The following is a 17,169-nucleotide window of genomic DNA, read 5'->3' on the forward strand; positions in this document are numbered from 1 at the left end:
ACCTGGGGGTCACCCCCCTACACCCCTGCTGCAGGGATCCCCCCAGAGCTTCAGAGGATTCCCGGCTGCACCATCCTGGAGCCTCCCCACAGACGTGACACAGCCACGGGTAATAGGATGGCTTCTTCCTGCTTCTTGGAGCCTCCCAGGGCAGGTGTGATGGACACGGGGCACCACAGGACCCCTGCACCTGGCTCCCAGCTGCCCGCACATCACCGGGTACCCAAAGACCTCCCCAGCCCAGCTCCTGCTCCTGCAGTCCCTGAGCTGGGGCAGAGGACAGTCCTCGTGGGGTGGGTGGCAGGGGGCGCGAGGTGCGGTGTTCCACAGCCACTCACCTCACGCAGCTCTTCCCACCCAGCTCAGCAGTCCCTGGGCCCCAGCCAGGCTCATCTTCCCAGCTCGTGCCACAGCCTCTCTCCTCCCCAGCTGCACCCCAGTGCAGAGCACTGTGGGGGCTGGAGCTGACTGCACCCCTGGACACAGAGACCACACAGGCACAGTGGCATGGCAGTGAGGCAGTGGGACAGTGGCATGGCCATGGGTTGGTGGCATGGCCATGTCACAGAGCTGCATGGGACAGGACAGACACCAGGATCCTCATTAAAGCTGCTGTGCAGCACTGCTCCCCTGCTCCTTACTGTGGGACCTGCTGGCTGCACCCCAGCATGGGCAGGGTTAGGAGCACCCTTCAGCCTGGCACCGCACACACACAGCCTGGTGCTGCCCTGGACCAGGGGCTCAGTGCCCACTGCCAGCCCAACCCACAGTCCGGATGTGTCCCAGGGCTGGGGCGGCAGAGGGACTCACTACCTAGGCCGTCCCCACCCCCACTGACCCCCAGCCTGGGGGTCCCATCCCTTCCCTGTACCCAAAGACAGCTCCATCCCTTCAGGGTCCAGGGTAGCCCATGGGGGACAGTCCCTCCTACCTGTCACAGCCACCCCCCGTGGCCCCTGCCCCGACCCTGCAGTACCTGCCCAGAGCAGGGTCCTGGTGCCAGTCCGCAGGGAGCAGGCAGGGAGCCCCCTGAGCAGGGCGCAGCAGGAGAGCTCACACGCAGCTGTCAGACAGAGGGGCTGGCGTCAGCGAAGCCCCCAGAGCCACTTAGCACCAGGCTCCTAACAGCCGGGGGGGCTCACAGCCCCGCGCCCTGCCCCAGGCCTGCAGGCTGCAGGGCCCCTGGCACTTCCTACCCAGTCTGTCAAAGTCCCCTCAGCACAGCCCCCACACCCAGGGCACCCCTGGAAACTGGGAAAGTTTTTATTTACACCCCCACAGTATTTATTTACACCAGCATGACCTCCCCCCTCCCACGCCCCCCATGTTCCCAGTGCCCATTATCCGGGCATCAGGCCCCTCACTGGCAGTGTGGGACTGGGGGGCACAGGGGCCTGGGAGCTGCGGGGATGGAGTGAGCAGAGTCGGGAGTGGACGAGGGTCCATCCTGGTGGCCGGGCGAGCGCAGGCGCCTGTTAGCTGGTCTCGCCCCTGAACCACGCCAGCACCGTCGCCTGGTTCTCCTTCACCCAGTTGATGTTAGCGTGCGTCCGCTCCAGCGCCTGCTCCAGCGCCCGCGTCCCCGACCCAAACCCGATGTCCTGGTTGTCTTTCTTGAACTGCTCCAGCTGCCGAGCAGAGATGGTGCTGGAGCAGGCAGGGGGTGGGCCTGGCAGCCCCTGGCAGACCTCAGCAGCTCCCAGCACCACTCGACACCACCCAGGAACGCCCCAACAGCCCCTGACAACCCGTGAGCACTCCAGCACCACCCCAGCAGCTCTCAGCTGCTCCCTGGCACAACCCCAACAGCCCCCAGGAGCACCCCAGTAGCCTCTGTGAGCCGCCAGCACCACTCCAGCAACCCCCACCACCACCCAACATCATCCTGACTGCCCCAGAAGCACCCTGACAGCCTTTGGAAGGCCCCCAGCACCCTCACAGCAGCCTCCAGCAGCACCCCAACAGCCTCCAGCAGCCCATGCAGCACCCCAACAGCCCCTGGGAGCACTCTGACAGCCCTTGGGAGTCCCTGCCACCACCCCAGCAGCCTGTGACAGGAATAGAAGCCTCTTGGACCCCTGGGCACACACGCAGTAGGAAACCCCCTCTCAAGGGCTTCTGGCAAAGGGCAGCTCTGCCAAGGCTGGGATCCCTGGTCCCCTGGCCCCTGCCAGGGTCCAGCCTCACCTGTTGTAGCTCAAATTCTGAGGAAAAGCGCTGGGTCACAGATAAAATCAGGCGGGAGAAGGAGAAGGAGCCGCCCCCATACCTAGGAGAGCAGAATTGTGTTGAGCCAGGGGTTCCGCAGAGCCACAGGGGAGGGGACAGGAGAAGAGACAGTGCCACCCCCAAGGGGCGCAGGGCGATAGGGGTGCCCCCAGTCCCCCACGGTGCTCACTGGCTGAAGAGCATCCTCCAGTTGCCACGGATGAAGTCCCAGGCCAGGGGCTGCCCCACAACATTGCTGGCAATGCTGTTGATCGTGGAGGTGGCATCCTGCTTCCGGATCTTTGTAGGGTCAAGGGTGTACTCCAGGTACCTGGAGGGGCATGACGCAGGGGTGAGGGGCTGGCAGGGGCAGCAGACATTATGTGGGTGATAGGCTGGTGGGGACACACCACAATGCCAGCCAGACCCCACACGCACCTGCTGAGGATCCAGGGGTGGGGGCTGCAGGAGAGGGCTGTGCGGAGCTTGTCGGCCTCAGACACCACAGAGGCCTCTCGGAACCTGTCCCAGAGGAAATTCCAGGCCTCCTCCCCACCCGTGGCCACCATGCTGCAGTAGATGGCTGAGCGCAGGTTCGGGGGGACCCTGTTGGGGTAAGAGCCATCAGTGCCAGGAGTCCCTCACCGTGCCCAGTCCAACCACACACACAGCGCCAGGGCTTCTGAGGACTCACGGGTTGTTGCTGGCATTCTGCTGCCACTGGAGCAAGTAGTTGGTGGCCAAATCCTGGCACTCGGTGATGCCGTAGGAGCAGGCAGTGCTGATGGCATTGATCTCATTGTACCTGGGGGAAAAGAGACCGTGAGGGCTGGGGTCCTGCACAGGGCACCCACCGGCCAGTGCCGGCTAGTGGCAGGGCTGTGCCCTCTACCCAGTACAGCTGGGGACACCCCAGGGATCCAGCCCAGCCCTGGGGCCATGGTACTCACTGGACCATCAGGCCACTGGGGATATCTTTCCAGTCATTGGTGATGTTCTTGTAGTAGGCGAAGAGAGGAGTCACCTGCTTCTTCATGTAGCTCTGGGAGCAAGAGGGAGTCAGTGCCCAGTGACACTGGCAGCAGCCCCCACACCACTGTGGGAGCAATCCTGGCCCCTCACCCCCAGCACTGGGGTGTCGCGTCACTCACCGACATGGCCCCAAAGACCTCGCTGCGGTCAAACATCAGCTGGAAGTACTGGAGGTTGCTGAGCGCTGCCTGCCAGGGCATGTATTCCGTCTCCTGGCTCAGGAACCGTGTCGTGTTCAGAGCCAAGGTCACGTTGACGTACTTGGCCCTGTCAGGGGTGAGGGCAGCGTCACCTCCCCAGCCCACTGGCACTGCCCACCCCAGGGCACCCACCCCATCCAGCCCCTCACCCTGGTGGCACTCAGACCACCTGGGAGGGCTCACCTGGCCAGGTTAAAGGCGTCATCAATGATCTGGGCACGGTTGATCACAGGGAAGACCTAAGAGAGCAAAGTCAATGTCTCAGGGCAGACTGAGTGGGGCGGTGTGAATGGGGTCCCACACCACAGCCTTGACCACCCCGTGTACCTGGTGGTCAGCAACAAGCTGGTTGAGGAGCTGATCCCAGTTCTCCTGGTTGTAATTGACACGGAAGTACCCAGTGACATTGAGGTTCAGCAGGAGCCAGCTGGAGCTGTTGAGCTTGAACTGGTCGTTGGTGGCTGGGAAGGGGACAGGAGGCTCTGCCAGAGCCGCACCCCCACCCAGGGTGGGCCAGGCTCAGCCCCCACCACCACTGCCTCCCTGGGAACCCCGACCAGTGCCATGGCAGCGGAGGTGGCAGCAAGACCCCCACTCACAGCCAGGACACACCATACCTGTGACATCGGTCAGCCAGTAGCTGCTGTTTCCATGGCTCTTGTCTATCATCCAGGTGATGGGGATGATCCAGGTGTAGCTGTGCCATGGACAGACAGGTGGTGGGACTGGCCCTCATCCCCTGACCCCTCAGTTCCTAGCCAGCCCCCGCCCCACTCACTTGAAGGCAGAGGGTCTGTCCACAGAGGATGCAGGGTCCAGCAGAAAATGGGTCTGGTTGATGGTGCCGGTGCGGGTGTCAACAGTCACCACAGGGAAGCCCATCTGCAGCGTCCAGCGATCCATGATGTCGCTGATATTGTTAGGCAGTGGGACGTTGTTCTTATTCACCGCCTGCAGGGATGGCAGCACCGCTGGTCACCAGGGGCAGGGGCATAGGCAGCGTGGGGCTTGGCCGGTGCTTCAACCCTCACCCAGCATGTGGGACCTGGTCACATCAGGCAGCCCCCCAGAGCCAGGGTTTGGGATGCTGCAGGAGCACCAGCCCCCTCCTACCTCTTGCAGATGAACCCAGAGGTCAGTGTAGACAGTGTTGTTGTAGGCAAAGGTGTGGAGGTAGGACTGTGGGAGAGCACCAAGAGAGACAGGTGAGCAAGGGCAAGTCTGGGATGTGGGACACCCCTAGAGCACCTGGGAAGGCCCCTACCATGGGATGCCCACCCTGCTCTGAGCTTGCTGCTCCCCAGTACCAGCAGCACCTCACCTGCAGCCCTTGCTTGAAGATGTCCTCGCTGAGGAAGTCCGAGAGCATCCGCAGCACCGACGCTCCCTGCAGGGACAGCAGGTCAGAGAAACCAGGGACACCCCACAGTCCATCCCCACCTCAAGGACCTCCATGCACACCTTGCTGTAGGCGATGCTGTCAAAGACTTCACTGATCTGGGCTGGGGTGTTGATCTCTTCCTCGCGGAAGGAGAGTGGGTGGGAGCTGGCCAGGGCATCTGTTGCCATCACTGCATGCAGCTCGTTCAGCACCATCAGGTCTTTCTGCAGAGGGAGCACCAACACCTGCCTCAGCCCTGTGTGTGCCACCTGGCACTGGGGCAGCCCCTGGGGTGCCTGTTCCCCTGCCTGCCCCCAGGCCCATCGTCCCTGGCACTCACGATGTTCCAGGAGGGCTCAGCTGAGTCGGCGCCCAGGTATTCCACATACGAGGCGAAGCCCTCATTCAGCCACAGGTCATTCCACCACCGCAGCGTCACCAAATTCCCAAACCACTGCAGAGGGAACAGCACCCCCTCAGCCACCAGCCATCAATCAGGGCAGTGGGCGAGGGCTGCAGCAGGTACCTGGTGGGCCAGCTCATGGGCGATGACGGTCACCACCCGCTCCTTGTTGCCAATGGAGGAGTATGCAGCATCAAAGAGCAGTGAGTTCTCCCGGTAGGTCACCAGCCCCCAGTTCTCCATCGCGCCCGCGTTGAAATCAGGGAGGCCAACCTGGTCTGGGGATGGAGGGGTCCCGTCAGTGCCCCGCTGACAGCATACTGGACCATCCTCCCCCTCTGTGGTGGGCACCTCAACCCAGTGCCCCGGGCACCCTGCAGCACCCACCAGACTTTGGGAGCGGGTAGGCCGTGTTGTAATGACCCTCAAAGAAACTGAGGATGGGGCCAGTGACATTGAGTGCGTAGTCGCCCTGGCCCTCGCTGATGGCCTCGGGGCGGCCCCAGATGCGAATCTGGAGAGGAGAGATGCAGGACTCATCAGTGGCCCAGGTTCAGCCACCCAGGTGGGCAGAGGGTGGACCCCACCCCATCCTACCAGTGTACTCTCTGAGTCATTCTGCACGTAGGTGAACTGGCTGACAATGAAGGCCAGAAGGTACGTGGACATCCTGGGGGTGGTTTCGAACTCAGTGACATTCCAGGCCTCCCCATCAATCATCTGCTGCATGGTGTCTGTGGAGATCAGAGGATCACCTCACAGCCCTGCCAGGCCCCCAGCCCCCCAATGGGGTCCTGCTGCCCCACTCACTCTTGGCAGGCATGTTCGAAATGGCCACATAGTTGGAGGGGTGGACCAGTGTAACTGTGAAGTTGGCTTTCATGGCCGGCTCGTCGAAGCAGGGGAAAGCTTTGCGTGCATCAGCCGCCTGCATCTGCGTGGTGGCCACCACCTGCCTGTGAGCAAACCCCATCAGTCCCGGGGCTCCCTGCAGAAGCTGCGCCCCCCAGTCCCCTTGCTCCCATCCCCACTGGGGCATCATGAGGATGCAAGGGGAGCACAGAGGCTCCGCACACCCATCCCCAAAGCCTGCCCATGCCCTCCACTGCCCTATGCCAGCCCCGTGCCCTCATTCCCCTTCCCACCACCACATCAGGCCAGCCCTGTGGCCTCCACCCCGTCCTCTGCCCTCCACCTACTTGTTGCCTGACTTGTCCGTGTATTCGCTGCGATAGAAGCCAGCCAGGTCATCAGCCAGCTCCCCGGTGAAGTTGCAGGACAGCCGGTACCGCTGGCCCTGCTGCAGGGGGGTCTCCAGCTGCACCACCAGGTACTGGGTGGGAGTCTCCAGCCAGGTGCGGGAGATTGCAGGGGCACTGCCACCACCCTCTGCCTGCAATGTGGCATGGAAGGAGCCATGCATGGTGTAGTTCAGCTTGTTGCTGTGGATGAGGATGAGGTTGGTGGCTTCCATACAGATGAAGACCACACTGCTGTTGCCCTTGAAGATGTACATGTTGTTGGCGTCGGCCTTCAGGAAGGGCTGCAGGGACACCTCGTAGCTATCCGGCTTCAGCGTGGTCGGCAACCTCCACCGGTTCCAGGGGTTGTTGGGGGTGGGGGTGGAGGTGGGGGTGGTGGTGATGTTGGGGCCAGGCGTGCTGCTGGTACCCACATCAGACGTTCCCTTGTTCTTCTCCTGGGCGTACACCACCGAGAGTGCAATAATGGTGGCCACAGCCCCCAGGCCCAGCACGATGGCCACAATGCCCACAGTCTTGCTGATGAAGAAGCCGGCTGCCATGGTGGGCAGCTGGAGCGGCACTGGCGGAGACTGCACTGGTGCAGGCACAGCTTTTAGCCTCTCTCCCACAAGGTTTATTAGTCCAAGTTAATGGGTGAAGGATTAAATGGCCATGGGGCTCAGGGCGGTAACAGACCCTGGGATGAGCTTTCCACTCACCCCCCCCCGAGCCCGGCGGGAGCACCAACACCCACCGGCACTGCTGCAGGGGCGGAGCTGGTGGTGGGGGGGTTGCACCATCAGGGAGCCTATGCGGGCTGTGGGCCTGGACCCCTGGTGTCCTTCCTCACACTGGCCTGGCCCTGCAAAAGGAGGGACAGGGTGGGTAGCTGCAGCTAGCAGCCACCTCCCCACCATGCTGGAGGGCCCAGCGTGTGTCCCCATCAGCCAAGGCCAGATGCAGACTCAGTGTCACCCCATTTACTGTCGAGTGACAGGGTCTGAGCCACTGTCAGAGGGTCCAGGCCACCCCTGCCTGTGAGGGGTACAGCTCACCAGCTGCCCCCCCATCGGGGAGGGAAGGTAGGGGGGATACCTGGGAGGAGTTCACCCTGCCCACAGCCCTCTCAAAGTCCAAGGTCATGAACCTGGAGGCATGGGGGTCAAACTCCGTCCTGGTGAACCCAGCCCCAGTGGGCATGTGTGAGATCCCCACCCAGGGTAGGGTGCAGGGGTGACAGAACATGTCACACACTGAGAATAGGATCTCCTGTTCCCAAGATCTAATCGATCTTTCCATAGGGGGATATGGGCAGGTGCTGCCAGGAGCCACAGCTGGGGCAAAGGGCAAATCAGGATGAAGCCCTGCCCTGTCCCTGACAGCACCCAGCTGCACCCGCCAGGGCCACTGTGCCTGGCACAAATCACTCTGGATGCTGCTGGTGTCCCTGGTATTCCCTGTTTGGCACAGCCATCCCCTGGCCCAGAGGCCACTGCTGGCTCCCTCAGCCCCATCCCCACCCTGGCTCTGGCCAAAGGACCAGAGGGCCCCCCACGGGACCAAGGGCCACAGGTGGCTGGGAGGGTGCCAGGCACTCTGCACACCCTCCGTCCCACACCAACGGGCCTGCTGGCTCTCCCCACAGCCCCTCCGGCACAGCACACAGGCATCCCCCACTGCCTCGGCTGGGGAGGGGGCTGGATGGAGTTAATGGGGAGCAGCACTGGGGTGAGACACAGCACCCACACCCTGACTCCCCCAGCACCCGCAGGATTCTGTCCCCACCCCTAGAAGACCCCTCTTTGGAGCCCAGCCAGCAGCACATGCATATCCCACATCCCACAAGCGACACGGATGTTGGGCATCATCCCCGCGGGCACGTGGGTCCCTTGAGGCTCTGGCCTCACACACCCCCCAGAGCCCTCCACACCGTCACGCACCCCCACAGACCCCCCCAAGCCCTCCCATCGCATATGGGCTCCATAACCCCCATGTACGTGAACCCGACTGCTAGCCCCACACCCCACAGCCCCCGCCAGCCCCCCCACGCACCCCCACAGCCCCTTCCCCCACTTGGTCCGCTCCAACGCACCCCCGGCTTGGGGTGTGAACCCCTCCCGGAGCCTGAGCGGCAGCTGAGTGCCCCCCTCACCTTCCTGCGCTCAGCCGTGGGCAGCCAGGGACAGCGGGGTCCCGCCCGCCCCGTTCCCACTTCCTGCGCCCCACGCGTCGCCCTGCCTGTCCTCCTGCCTGCGCCCGACTGTCCGTCCCAGCTCTGCGCTCGCAGCTCCAGGGCGAGGAAAGTTTCCTCCAAAGCTCCAGGGCAGGAACCCGGAGCTCTCGCCCCCTTTAACCTCATGTCTGCCGGCCGGCGGGGCGGAGGCCCGGGACAGCGCGGGGCAGCGTGGAAGGGAGAACCTCCGGCATGGGTTCCCCCGCACTGGAACAGGGCGAGGAGGCAGTTCTGAAGGAAAAGAGTGCTGGGCAGGGGGCCTGGATTTGGGAACACGCTCCGGCAGGCGGAGCTGAGCCCAGCAAAACCCGGCACCCATGGGTGCCACAGCACAGCACAGCACAGCACAGCACAGCACAGCTGGGGCAGGCAGTGGGCTGGGGCCAGGAGCCATCCCCAGGCTCCAGCCCCATCTCCCTCTCCGGACCATGGAGGCGGCTCGGAGGGGGAGCACTGAGCCCCGGCCCGGCCCTGCCCTCTACAGCCCTTCACACGCTGCATCCCCCGGCTCGCTCTGGGGTGTGGGAGGGGTCTGGTGACCCACCCAGCGCAGCCCCTCTCGGCACAACGCGGGGTCACTGCCAGCGCCGGGCACTCACAGCTCCCGCACAACCCACCGCCACCGGGGTCGGGGCTGAAGCTCCCCAGGAAGGGAAGTGGCGGGCTAGGGGTTCACCCCAGCACATCCCAGCGTGAACCAGGGCTTGGGAAGAGAGAGCAGCAGGGAGCGGCAGAGGGGCTTCCCCGACCCCAGCACGGCCACGGGTCCTCAGCCTCCCACGCCCCGCAGAGCAGCAGGGCTGAGGCTCTGGAGAGACGTAGGACGGGGCAAACGGAGCTGTTAGCAGAGCCGCTACGGGAGGTGTAGAGGGAGCACATGTGGCCGGACACACCCTGCAGCGGCAGTGGGGTGCTGTGGCGTGGGGCCGGACACAGGCACTGCCCATGGCGGCCGACCCCCCATATCCCAGCCTGGAGCAGAGCACCTTGCCAGCACCTCGCCAACTCCCTCGCCTTGAGGTGAGCCGCAGCGTTCCCCTCCGACCGTCTCAGTCCCGCCAGACTCCGCGGCCAGACTCCGCGTCCCAGCCCCAGGAGACGGCCCGGGCACGATGGTTAGTTAACCTCCACCCTTCGCTGGCACCTACAAGGGGAGGAGGCGGGCCAGGGAGAAAAGGACACAGCAGGTTGCCGAACTCCCTGACCTCCAGGAGTGCTGATGTGGCTAGTGGCCAGCTGGGGAAGGGTTAAGCTGCAGGGAGGGGAAAATTCCTTCCAGGCAGAGTCACGGTTTCCCTGCCAGGGGAAGTGGAGGCAGAACCCGGAGCACAGCTGGGGAGCAGAGGAAGGGCCCCTGGCCAGCCTCAGGGGCTGGTGGCCAGATGGAGCCGTGGCGGAGCCAGGGCAGTGGGGCACATGGCTGACAGAGCCCATCAGGGTCACTGTGGCCCCCAGGACAAGCCCTGCTCCTCCCTGGCCTTAGGGGACCCCAGCCCCACAGCTCCCACACACCCACAGAGCCGTCAGAGCTCATGGCTGCCCTGCACTGATGCTCTGCGGCAGGGAGAGCGCAGGAACTGGCAAGGGGTGAGCAGCCACCAAAGGCCCAAAGCTGGGGACGCTGCCATCACAGCCCGAGCAGGGCCATCACCCTCCCCGCACCTGCTCCAAGAGCAGAGGGACCCTGCCCTAAGCTGCCTGCCCTCCCCTGGGGCATCTAAGGCCCCCTTTCCCACCCCCAGGGCCTCCACCAGCCAAAAGCCCCCGGGGCTGCAGCTGCCCCAGGAGAGCTGCGCAGAGCCCCCGGCCTCCTCCCCGTCCAGCAGCACCCACAGCAGACACAGACATGGGTTCAAGGGCAGTTTATTGGGACACAGAGACACACTCCAGCATCCCCAGCCTGGCCTGACCCTGCAAGCTACCACCTGCCTGTCCCCCAGGTCACTCAGCTCCCGTCCCTCTTGCTGCCACATCCCCATCCCAGCATGTCCCCCTCACACTGTCCCCAGGGCACACAGCAGCGCCCATGAGTGACCCCCACCCAGCTGGGACCCATCACAGAGAGCAAGACCAGGGCAGGGGACAGCCATGGCTGGGAGGACAAAGGAGACAACCTGCAGCTCCTGATAGAGCTGCCACTACAGGCACACGTTCACCGCTGGAAATCCCAAGAATCCCAGGAGAGGCAGAAGCCAACTCTTCCCCACAGCGAGGAGAGGCTGCATGTCCACAGGGAAGGAGGGGAAGGAAGGGCACCCGCCTTGTTGGGGGACCAGAGAGCAGAACTGAGCCCAGGTCCAGGGTGAGGGACCCCCCGCACCCCGTTCTCTGAGCCCTGTCACTGCTCCCTGCCCTCAGCCACTACCAGCCCCCATGTGCAGCATGGACAGAGCCCTGGGAGGAGACGGGGACCCCAGCTCTGCTTAGCAGGCAGCCCCCCACCACAGGCTGCTCACATGAACTGTGACAGATTGGGCACTTTGATGTTGATGTCCCCGATGTTGATGTTGCGGGGGATCTCGGGCAGGTTGATGTTCTTCACGGCTGACACAGCACGGGAAGGAGCAGCTGAGAGGCCTCCCTGGGGACAGAGGCACTGTGACCACTAGCCCCACCCCACAGCCCCATCTTCCTAGTGACAGTGCAAATTGGATGGATAAACCTTTTAGGGCCTGAGGTCATTAACAGGCAGACACTGGGAATACCCTGGATGCCCTCCCACACGGCCACCCTGACCCCACGGGCCACCCTCCCTCGCAGACCAAGGTTATGTCAGCTCCCGCAGCGTCACTGCTCACCTCTGCCTTCTCCAGCTTGCCCTGGGCCTCCACCTGAGCCACAATCTCGTTCATATTGGTCTCCAGCACCATCCCGCCGATCACCATCTCCTGCAGGATGTGGTGGACCTGCCAGGGAGGGAGGGGGAGAGAGAACAGAAGGCTGAGGTCCCAGTCCTGGCCTGGCAATGGCTGCAGCGCTGGCATGGAAGTGTGTCAGGGGTCAGCATTTCCCCAAGGGACATAAATCTACCCCTTCTTAGCTGCCTGGACAATGAAAGGGTGGCCTTTTGGGGCATGGGGAGCCTCAAAGCTCCATTTACCACCTGTATCCCCACTCTAGATGACACCCACCCACCCACCAGGCATAAAGCAGCCCCTAGAGCAGCCAGATGCAACTCATTCTACTGGCACAGCCTGGCTGTGCCACCTCCAACAGATGGTTGCTCCCTCCCTGGGCCAGAAGCCAGGTTACAGCAGGAATGTGTCCTAGAGGGGACCCCAGCAGGCAGCAGGGTCCTCACTGGGCAGGACACTTTTCCCTAGAAGCTCCTTCTCTTCAGAAAGACGGGCCAGAGCCGGGCTTCTGAGCTGTCCCTTAGAAGGTCGGGACTGTGACATAGGCACAGAAAAAGCACAGAAGTGCCAGGGGAGTCTCCTCCTTTCCTGGGATACCTTGAGTCCAAGGATGAACAGCTAGGCAGGGCCAGTGGAATCACGCAGCCAGAGCCAGGAAAGGGACATTGCTGAGTTGCAACCCCAGAAATTGCAACCAGCCCTGGGGCGGCAGTCAGGCTGTAGCTGTTCTGGCTGGTGGCTACAACCACCCTCAGCTCCTGCACCTGGCTTAGCCCAGCATTCCCTGCACAGTCAGCAACTCCCGATGAGTTCCCAGCACAGATAATGGATTTATGGGCCCAAGTTACTTCCGTGCAAGAGGCTATGCAGGAGCATGGTTGGGTTATGAGATTGTTTTATGGTTTGACAGGGCCAGGCTGCACTTGTAAACCATACCTTGTAACAAACTGCCAGGACAATCCTGGGGAGAATAAAGATAATGAGAGAACCCGCTCTGAGGGGGAATCCCAGCTCTGTGAGGTGATCCCAGACAAAAGTGAGGTGATCCAGCCTAGGGCTCCCCATAGGTCCTGTCCCGCTCCAACAGTACCTGGAGCAGCAGAAGGTGTGTGGGATCAGCTTGGCACAGGGCGAGCCACAGGTGACACTGGGTGAGCCCCAGGCAGCTCCTGGGACCCCCCACAGCCCTGGAACCCTCCACAGCCCTGGAACCCCCATCCCACAGCCCAGTCCCAGTGCACACTGAAACAGCTGGAGCAAGCAGCCAAAAAGGATATGGGAGCATCAGGAAACTGGTGATTCAAGATCTGGCTTCAGCCCAAGCTGGCTCCAAACCACCAGGGCAGAAATCCTGAGCAAGTTTTGTTTTCCAAGCCAAAGCACAACACATCCTGAGCAATCCATGTCCCCTCTGGGACCCTGCAGCTGCTGAGTGCAGCTCACACTCCTCTCCAAGGTGGGAATAGCCCATCCTGAGTCTCCCCTTGTGACAGGGGATCCCTGCAGCTCTGAGGTTGGGGCTCCCAAAGCTGACAGCTAAAAGCACTGGTGTCACTGGTGCCTGAGCAATGTCCCCCTCCATCTGCCCATGGCAGGAGCACAACCCCAGACCGGCCACAGCTCTGGTCCTGTGGCCCTTGTGGTGCAGGTAGTCTGAGGTGGAACTTACAGAAAAAAGAAAAATCACGGAATGCAGCCAAAGTTGCACCTGAACCCCTGCCAGCCCCTGCCCGGGGAGACATTCACAGCCCTGCCTGGGGAGACACTCATGGCCCTGCCTGGGCATCCAAGGGGGGCAACCAGGGCCCAGCAGGACACACCAGCACACTCCCAGCACCCCAAACACTGTCCCTCTGCAACCAAACTCCTGGAAGCACAGGAACACGAGCACATCCGAGAAATAAACATGTGCCAAATATAGAAAGAGACCAGAGGACCAACTGATAGTGGCCAAGACTTGAGCCAAAGCTGGGAAGCAGCAGGAGCATTGGATGGGAAGTAAACAGGGCTGGGAGAGCCTGCAGTGACCGAGCTGGGGTCTCCACTATCAGAAACCCTGATTCCTGTCTCCTGAGAATGTTCTTCCAGGCAGGAGAGGTCAGAGGAAGGGTGACCCCACTACTGCTGGCAAAGCTGCCAGGCAATGGTGTGATGTCCCCTGCCCAAGGGGTGCTGGCTGGCAGTGAGGCTCAGCATAAACTGCGTGTAAAGGTCATGTAAAGCTGAGAGTAAGGATGAGTGAAAAGCTGCTGGGTCCTGGTCACACCACAGTCAGCACTCACGAGCACATCCTCCCCCAGCTGTGGGCAGAGCTGACCTGGGCAGCTGCCAACTTTTCCCGCAGCTGCTCAGCCCTCCTCCCTTCTTTGATAAACGCTTTGATAAACACTTCTGCTGACAAGATAATCATGTTGTGGCATTTTGGAAAGTTTACAGCGGGACAAACAGTGAAACCAAAGCCCAACCTCAGCAGCTGGTAATGCAGAGCTCCCCCAGACCTGCTCACTCCTCTTCCTTGCCGGTTCCCCAGCTGGAATCACCAATGGAAAGGGAGCATTTTACACATTTTTTTTTCCCAGTGCTCTTTTTTGCTGACATGTTTTTGTCTTTAGTAAGGGAAGAAAATCTTGATCAACAGAAACGTAAGCCCAGTACCCTCAGCCAAGCCCCTCTCTGCTCCAAGTCTATTCCTGGCTATCTATTTCCAGCTATCTTCAGCCTTGTGACTCAGGACATGATCAAAGGGGATGGGTTTCCGCCCAGGAACTCTGTTCAGCTCAAGAGGAAGCATTACAGGCTGTGGGTCAAACCAAAGTTTACCCAGCCCTTTGAATTCCAAACACTCCCATTGTTCCTTCCCTTTTTTTACCCTGCAGCCATTGTCCCTTCCCTTTTTTTTCCCTGCAGCTGTAGTAAAATGTTAACTCTCACGAGGTGTCACAGCTTGGAGCAGAGACAGAACGCTCTAGCACCAGGTCAGAGTCTGCCCAGTTCCCCCAGTGCTGGCTGTGGAGCGCAGATCTGTCACTTGGCCACGGCCACCCGGCACCAGGGCAGCCCCACGGCTGGGCACAGCTCCCCACGGGCTCGGAGCAGCCCAGCACTTGGGTCTCTCGTCAGGAGGACACCATGTGGGTGGCTTCCAAAGAACACAGGCTGAAAGCTTCCCATACAGGATGTCAATCCCTCCCAAAGTGACCCCTGCCAACCCCCACTCTCCTGGCCAGCCCCAGCCCAAGAAATGCAGGCTCTGGAGCAGCCCAGAGCCCACCACCCACCTTGTCCATGTGGAAGATGAGATCCAGTTCACAGACATTCTCAAAGCACTTGTCCAGCGTCTCCACGAACACCTGGGACAGTAGACAGAGACCAGCAAGATGGTCACACCAACCCCATGGAACACTCCAGGCCTGGGACAAAGTGACTGGAAAGCTGGAAAAGGACCTAGGGATGCATGTGACTGTGGCTGAACATGAGCCCAGGTGTGTCCATGTGTGCAAGAGGCCAATGGCACCTGGCTTATGTCAGTGTGGGCACAGGCCCAGGGCAGTGCTCGTTCCCTGAGCTGGCACTGCTGAGGCACCTCCAGTGCTGGGGGCAGTTCTGGGCCCCTCCCAACAAGAGAGACCTGGAGGGGCTGGAGCATGTCCAGGGAACAGAAAAGAAAAGGAGGCTGAGGGGACCTTCTTCCCATATCCTGGTGTTTAAAGGGTGCCTACAAAGCTGGAAAGTCCCTTCACACAAGGAGTCATATGGAAAGACACAGAGTGATGGGTACAAGTTCCTCTTGGGGAGACTCCAGTAAGGCACAAGAGGAAAATTTTTTCCAAAGAAAACAGCCGCTGAATAATCTCCATGGGGAAGTGGGGGATTCCCCAGAACTGGATACTTGTCACATGCCAGGGTGTTGGGCCTTGTCTAGGCCATGCTTTGCCAAGAAAGGCCGGACCAGACAATCCCTGAGGTCCCTTCCAACCTAGGATTTCAGAATCCTAGGATTAATGGTTGGACTTGATGCTCTTAAGGGTCTTTTCCACACTAAATGATCCAATGCTTCTATTTTTAAAAGACATTCACTCAGATTGACTTTCCCTGCTGCTCCCAGGTGCAGAAGCCACGTAGAAGCTCAGGGAGTACGTGCAGCCCCCCCTCCCCACCATGGCCCTGAGGGCTTCTCAGGCCTTTCAGAAGGGCTGGCACAGGGATGCCATGGGCATGAAATGCCCCTGAATGGTGTCAGGGCAGGGCAGCACCTGGGAAACTGGGCCCTGCAGGGACGCACCTGGATGAGGTCCAGGATGCCCAGCTCACTCTCCGAGGAGTCCACGCAGAACACAAAGTACAGCGTGGCGTAGTGACGGTAGATCAGCTTGTAGTCCGAGCCGCCGAACAGGCTGTGGGGACACAGGGAGAGCTGAAGGGCTCTGGGGGGACACCCAGGCACTACGCAGTGTGAGAGGACAGCCCGGCATGGCCCCTCACCGGCCGGTACCTGCCACACTCCAGGAAGTTGCAGATGTGGTCATCCCGCTTCAGCACCAGGTGGAAGGTGTCACGGATGATCTGCTGCTGGACCTCTTCTGCCTGCCAGGAGGAGACGGTGGGTGGGCACCCATGGATGCACGCCCCACCCATGGGACCCACGTCCCCCGCAGTCCCCTGCTGCCCCAGGGCCGCCGTGAGCCAGTCCCGTGCCACCCATGGATGACCCGGGGCATCCTGAAGGACGCGACCAGGGCACGGGCAGGGCTCCCCCAAGCCGCAGAGACTGCCCCTGCTCTCGGGACACCCCCAGCCCCACGACGCCCTCAGCCCTGCACTGGTGCCGGTCCCGGTCCCGCACCGGGCTCAGGCACCCGCTGCCGCAGCCCCACCGGCGGCCCCCCGGCCCGGTCGCGCACCAGGTGCTGGTAGAAGCGGACGAGCCGCGGCTTCCCGTGGTTGTTGAACACCAGGATGGCGTTGATCATCCCGGCGGCGCCTCGGGCCGGGCCGGGCCGGGAGCAGCACCGCGGCCGCAGACCCACCGCAGGAAGCCCCTCGGCCGCCCCGGAAGCGCAGCCCGGCTCCGGTGGGCCGAGCCCGCGGTGACCCTGCGGAGCCGCCGGGACGCGGGAACGATCAAAGACGCTCCTAGGCGGGGGCTCCCCGGGACCGCGCGGCTGCGCCGCGGCCTGCCGCAGGGGCGGAGTCGGTCGTTCCTCCCAGCCCGACGGGGCAGGACGGGCAGGTCCGGAGCCGGGATGCGGCCGCCGCTGCCTGCACCGGGACTGCCGGGACCACCGAGACCCGCCGCTGTGTCCCCGCCTGCGCCGCCAGGGGGCGCACCAGCCCCGCCGGGAGCGGCGCGCCGCGCAGGGGCGGAACGAGGAGCTCGGCCACGCCCTCTTTTAAAGGGCCAGCGACTCTGCCTGCCCCAAGGGGGCGTGCGCGTGGGCACCGGCGGGGTCAGAGCTCACCGGCCCCTGCCCGGTCCCGCTTGCCCCGGGTACACACCGGCCAGGGCCCGCAACAGCGCCCTGTCCTGGGGAGTGTGAGAAAAGGGCGGGGCAATCCCGGGTGGCACCGGGGGCTAGCCACGGGCCCTTATCCGGGGGGCACGGACACGGTTCC

General features: G+C 62.4%; 2 protein-coding genes across 2 annotated transcripts; both read right to left on the reverse strand.

Annotated features, from left to right (window-relative positions):
- Nucleotides 1-1,247: 1,247 nt before the first annotated feature.
- On the reverse strand, nt 1,248-8,877 carry LOC121669910 (alanyl aminopeptidase, membrane). The gene is made up of 21 exons (XM_042039506.1): nt 8,621-8,877; nt 6,424-7,330; nt 6,035-6,180; nt 5,822-5,958; nt 5,612-5,738; nt 5,348-5,502; nt 5,162-5,275; nt 4,902-5,045; nt 4,762-4,827; nt 4,554-4,619; nt 4,219-4,391; nt 4,058-4,137; nt 3,768-3,901; nt 3,624-3,679; nt 3,360-3,507; nt 3,159-3,250; nt 2,903-3,013; nt 2,647-2,814; nt 2,399-2,539; nt 2,188-2,269; nt 1,248-1,628 (listed from the first exon to the last, which is right to left on the reverse strand). Exons 2-21 carry the CDS (start codon nt 7,026-7,028, stop codon nt 1,476-1,478), a joined length of 2,898 nt encoding a protein of 965 aa, XP_041895440.1. The 5' UTR covers nt 7,029-7,330; nt 8,621-8,877; the 3' UTR covers nt 1,248-1,475.
- Nucleotides 8,878-10,548: 1,671 nt separating this feature from the next.
- Nucleotides 10,549-16,832, reverse strand: AP3S2 (adaptor related protein complex 3 subunit sigma 2). Its single transcript, XM_042039440.1, has 6 exons — nt 16,458-16,832; nt 16,049-16,140; nt 15,839-15,950; nt 14,835-14,906; nt 11,500-11,607; nt 10,549-11,282 (listed from the first exon to the last, which is right to left on the reverse strand). The coding sequence occupies exons 1-6, from the start codon at nt 16,524-16,526 to the stop codon at nt 11,154-11,156; spliced, it is 582 nt and encodes a 193-aa protein (XP_041895374.1). The 5' UTR covers nt 16,527-16,832; the 3' UTR covers nt 10,549-11,153.
- Nucleotides 16,833-17,169: the final 337 nt, after the last annotated feature.

This window comes from Corvus kubaryi, unplaced genomic scaffold (genome assembly GCF_017639235.1).
Source record: "Corvus kubaryi isolate FWS band 111438036 unplaced genomic scaffold, C.kubaryi_AGA036_p1.0 37394, whole genome shotgun sequence".
Lineage (NCBI taxonomy): Eukaryota > Metazoa > Chordata > Aves > Passeriformes > Corvidae > Corvus > Corvus kubaryi.

Coding starts and splice junctions, on each gene's coding strand:
- LOC121669910 (XM_042039506.1), bottom strand. CDS start 7,028: ATGGCAGCCGGCTTCTTCATCAGCAAGACTGTGGGCATTGTGGCCATC. Junction 3,014..3,158: donor CCCAGTGGCCTGATGGTCCA/GTGAGTACCATG, acceptor CTTTTCCCCCAG/GTACAATGAGATCAATGCCA. Junction 1,629..2,187: donor CAGAATTTGAGCTACAACAG/GTGAGGCTGGAC, acceptor TCTGCTCGGCAG/CTGGAGCAGTTCAAGAAAGA.
- AP3S2 (XM_042039440.1), bottom strand. CDS start 16,526: ATGATCAACGCCATCCTGGTGTTCAACAACCACGGGAAGCCGCGGCTC. Junction 16,141..16,457: donor TCCGCTTCTACCAGCACCTG/GTGCGCGACCGG, acceptor TCCTCCTGGCAG/GCAGAAGAGGTCCAGCAGCA. Junction 14,907..15,838: donor GCATCCTGGACCTCATCCAG/GTGCGTCCCTGC, acceptor CTACTGTCCCAG/GTGTTCGTGGAGACGCTGGA.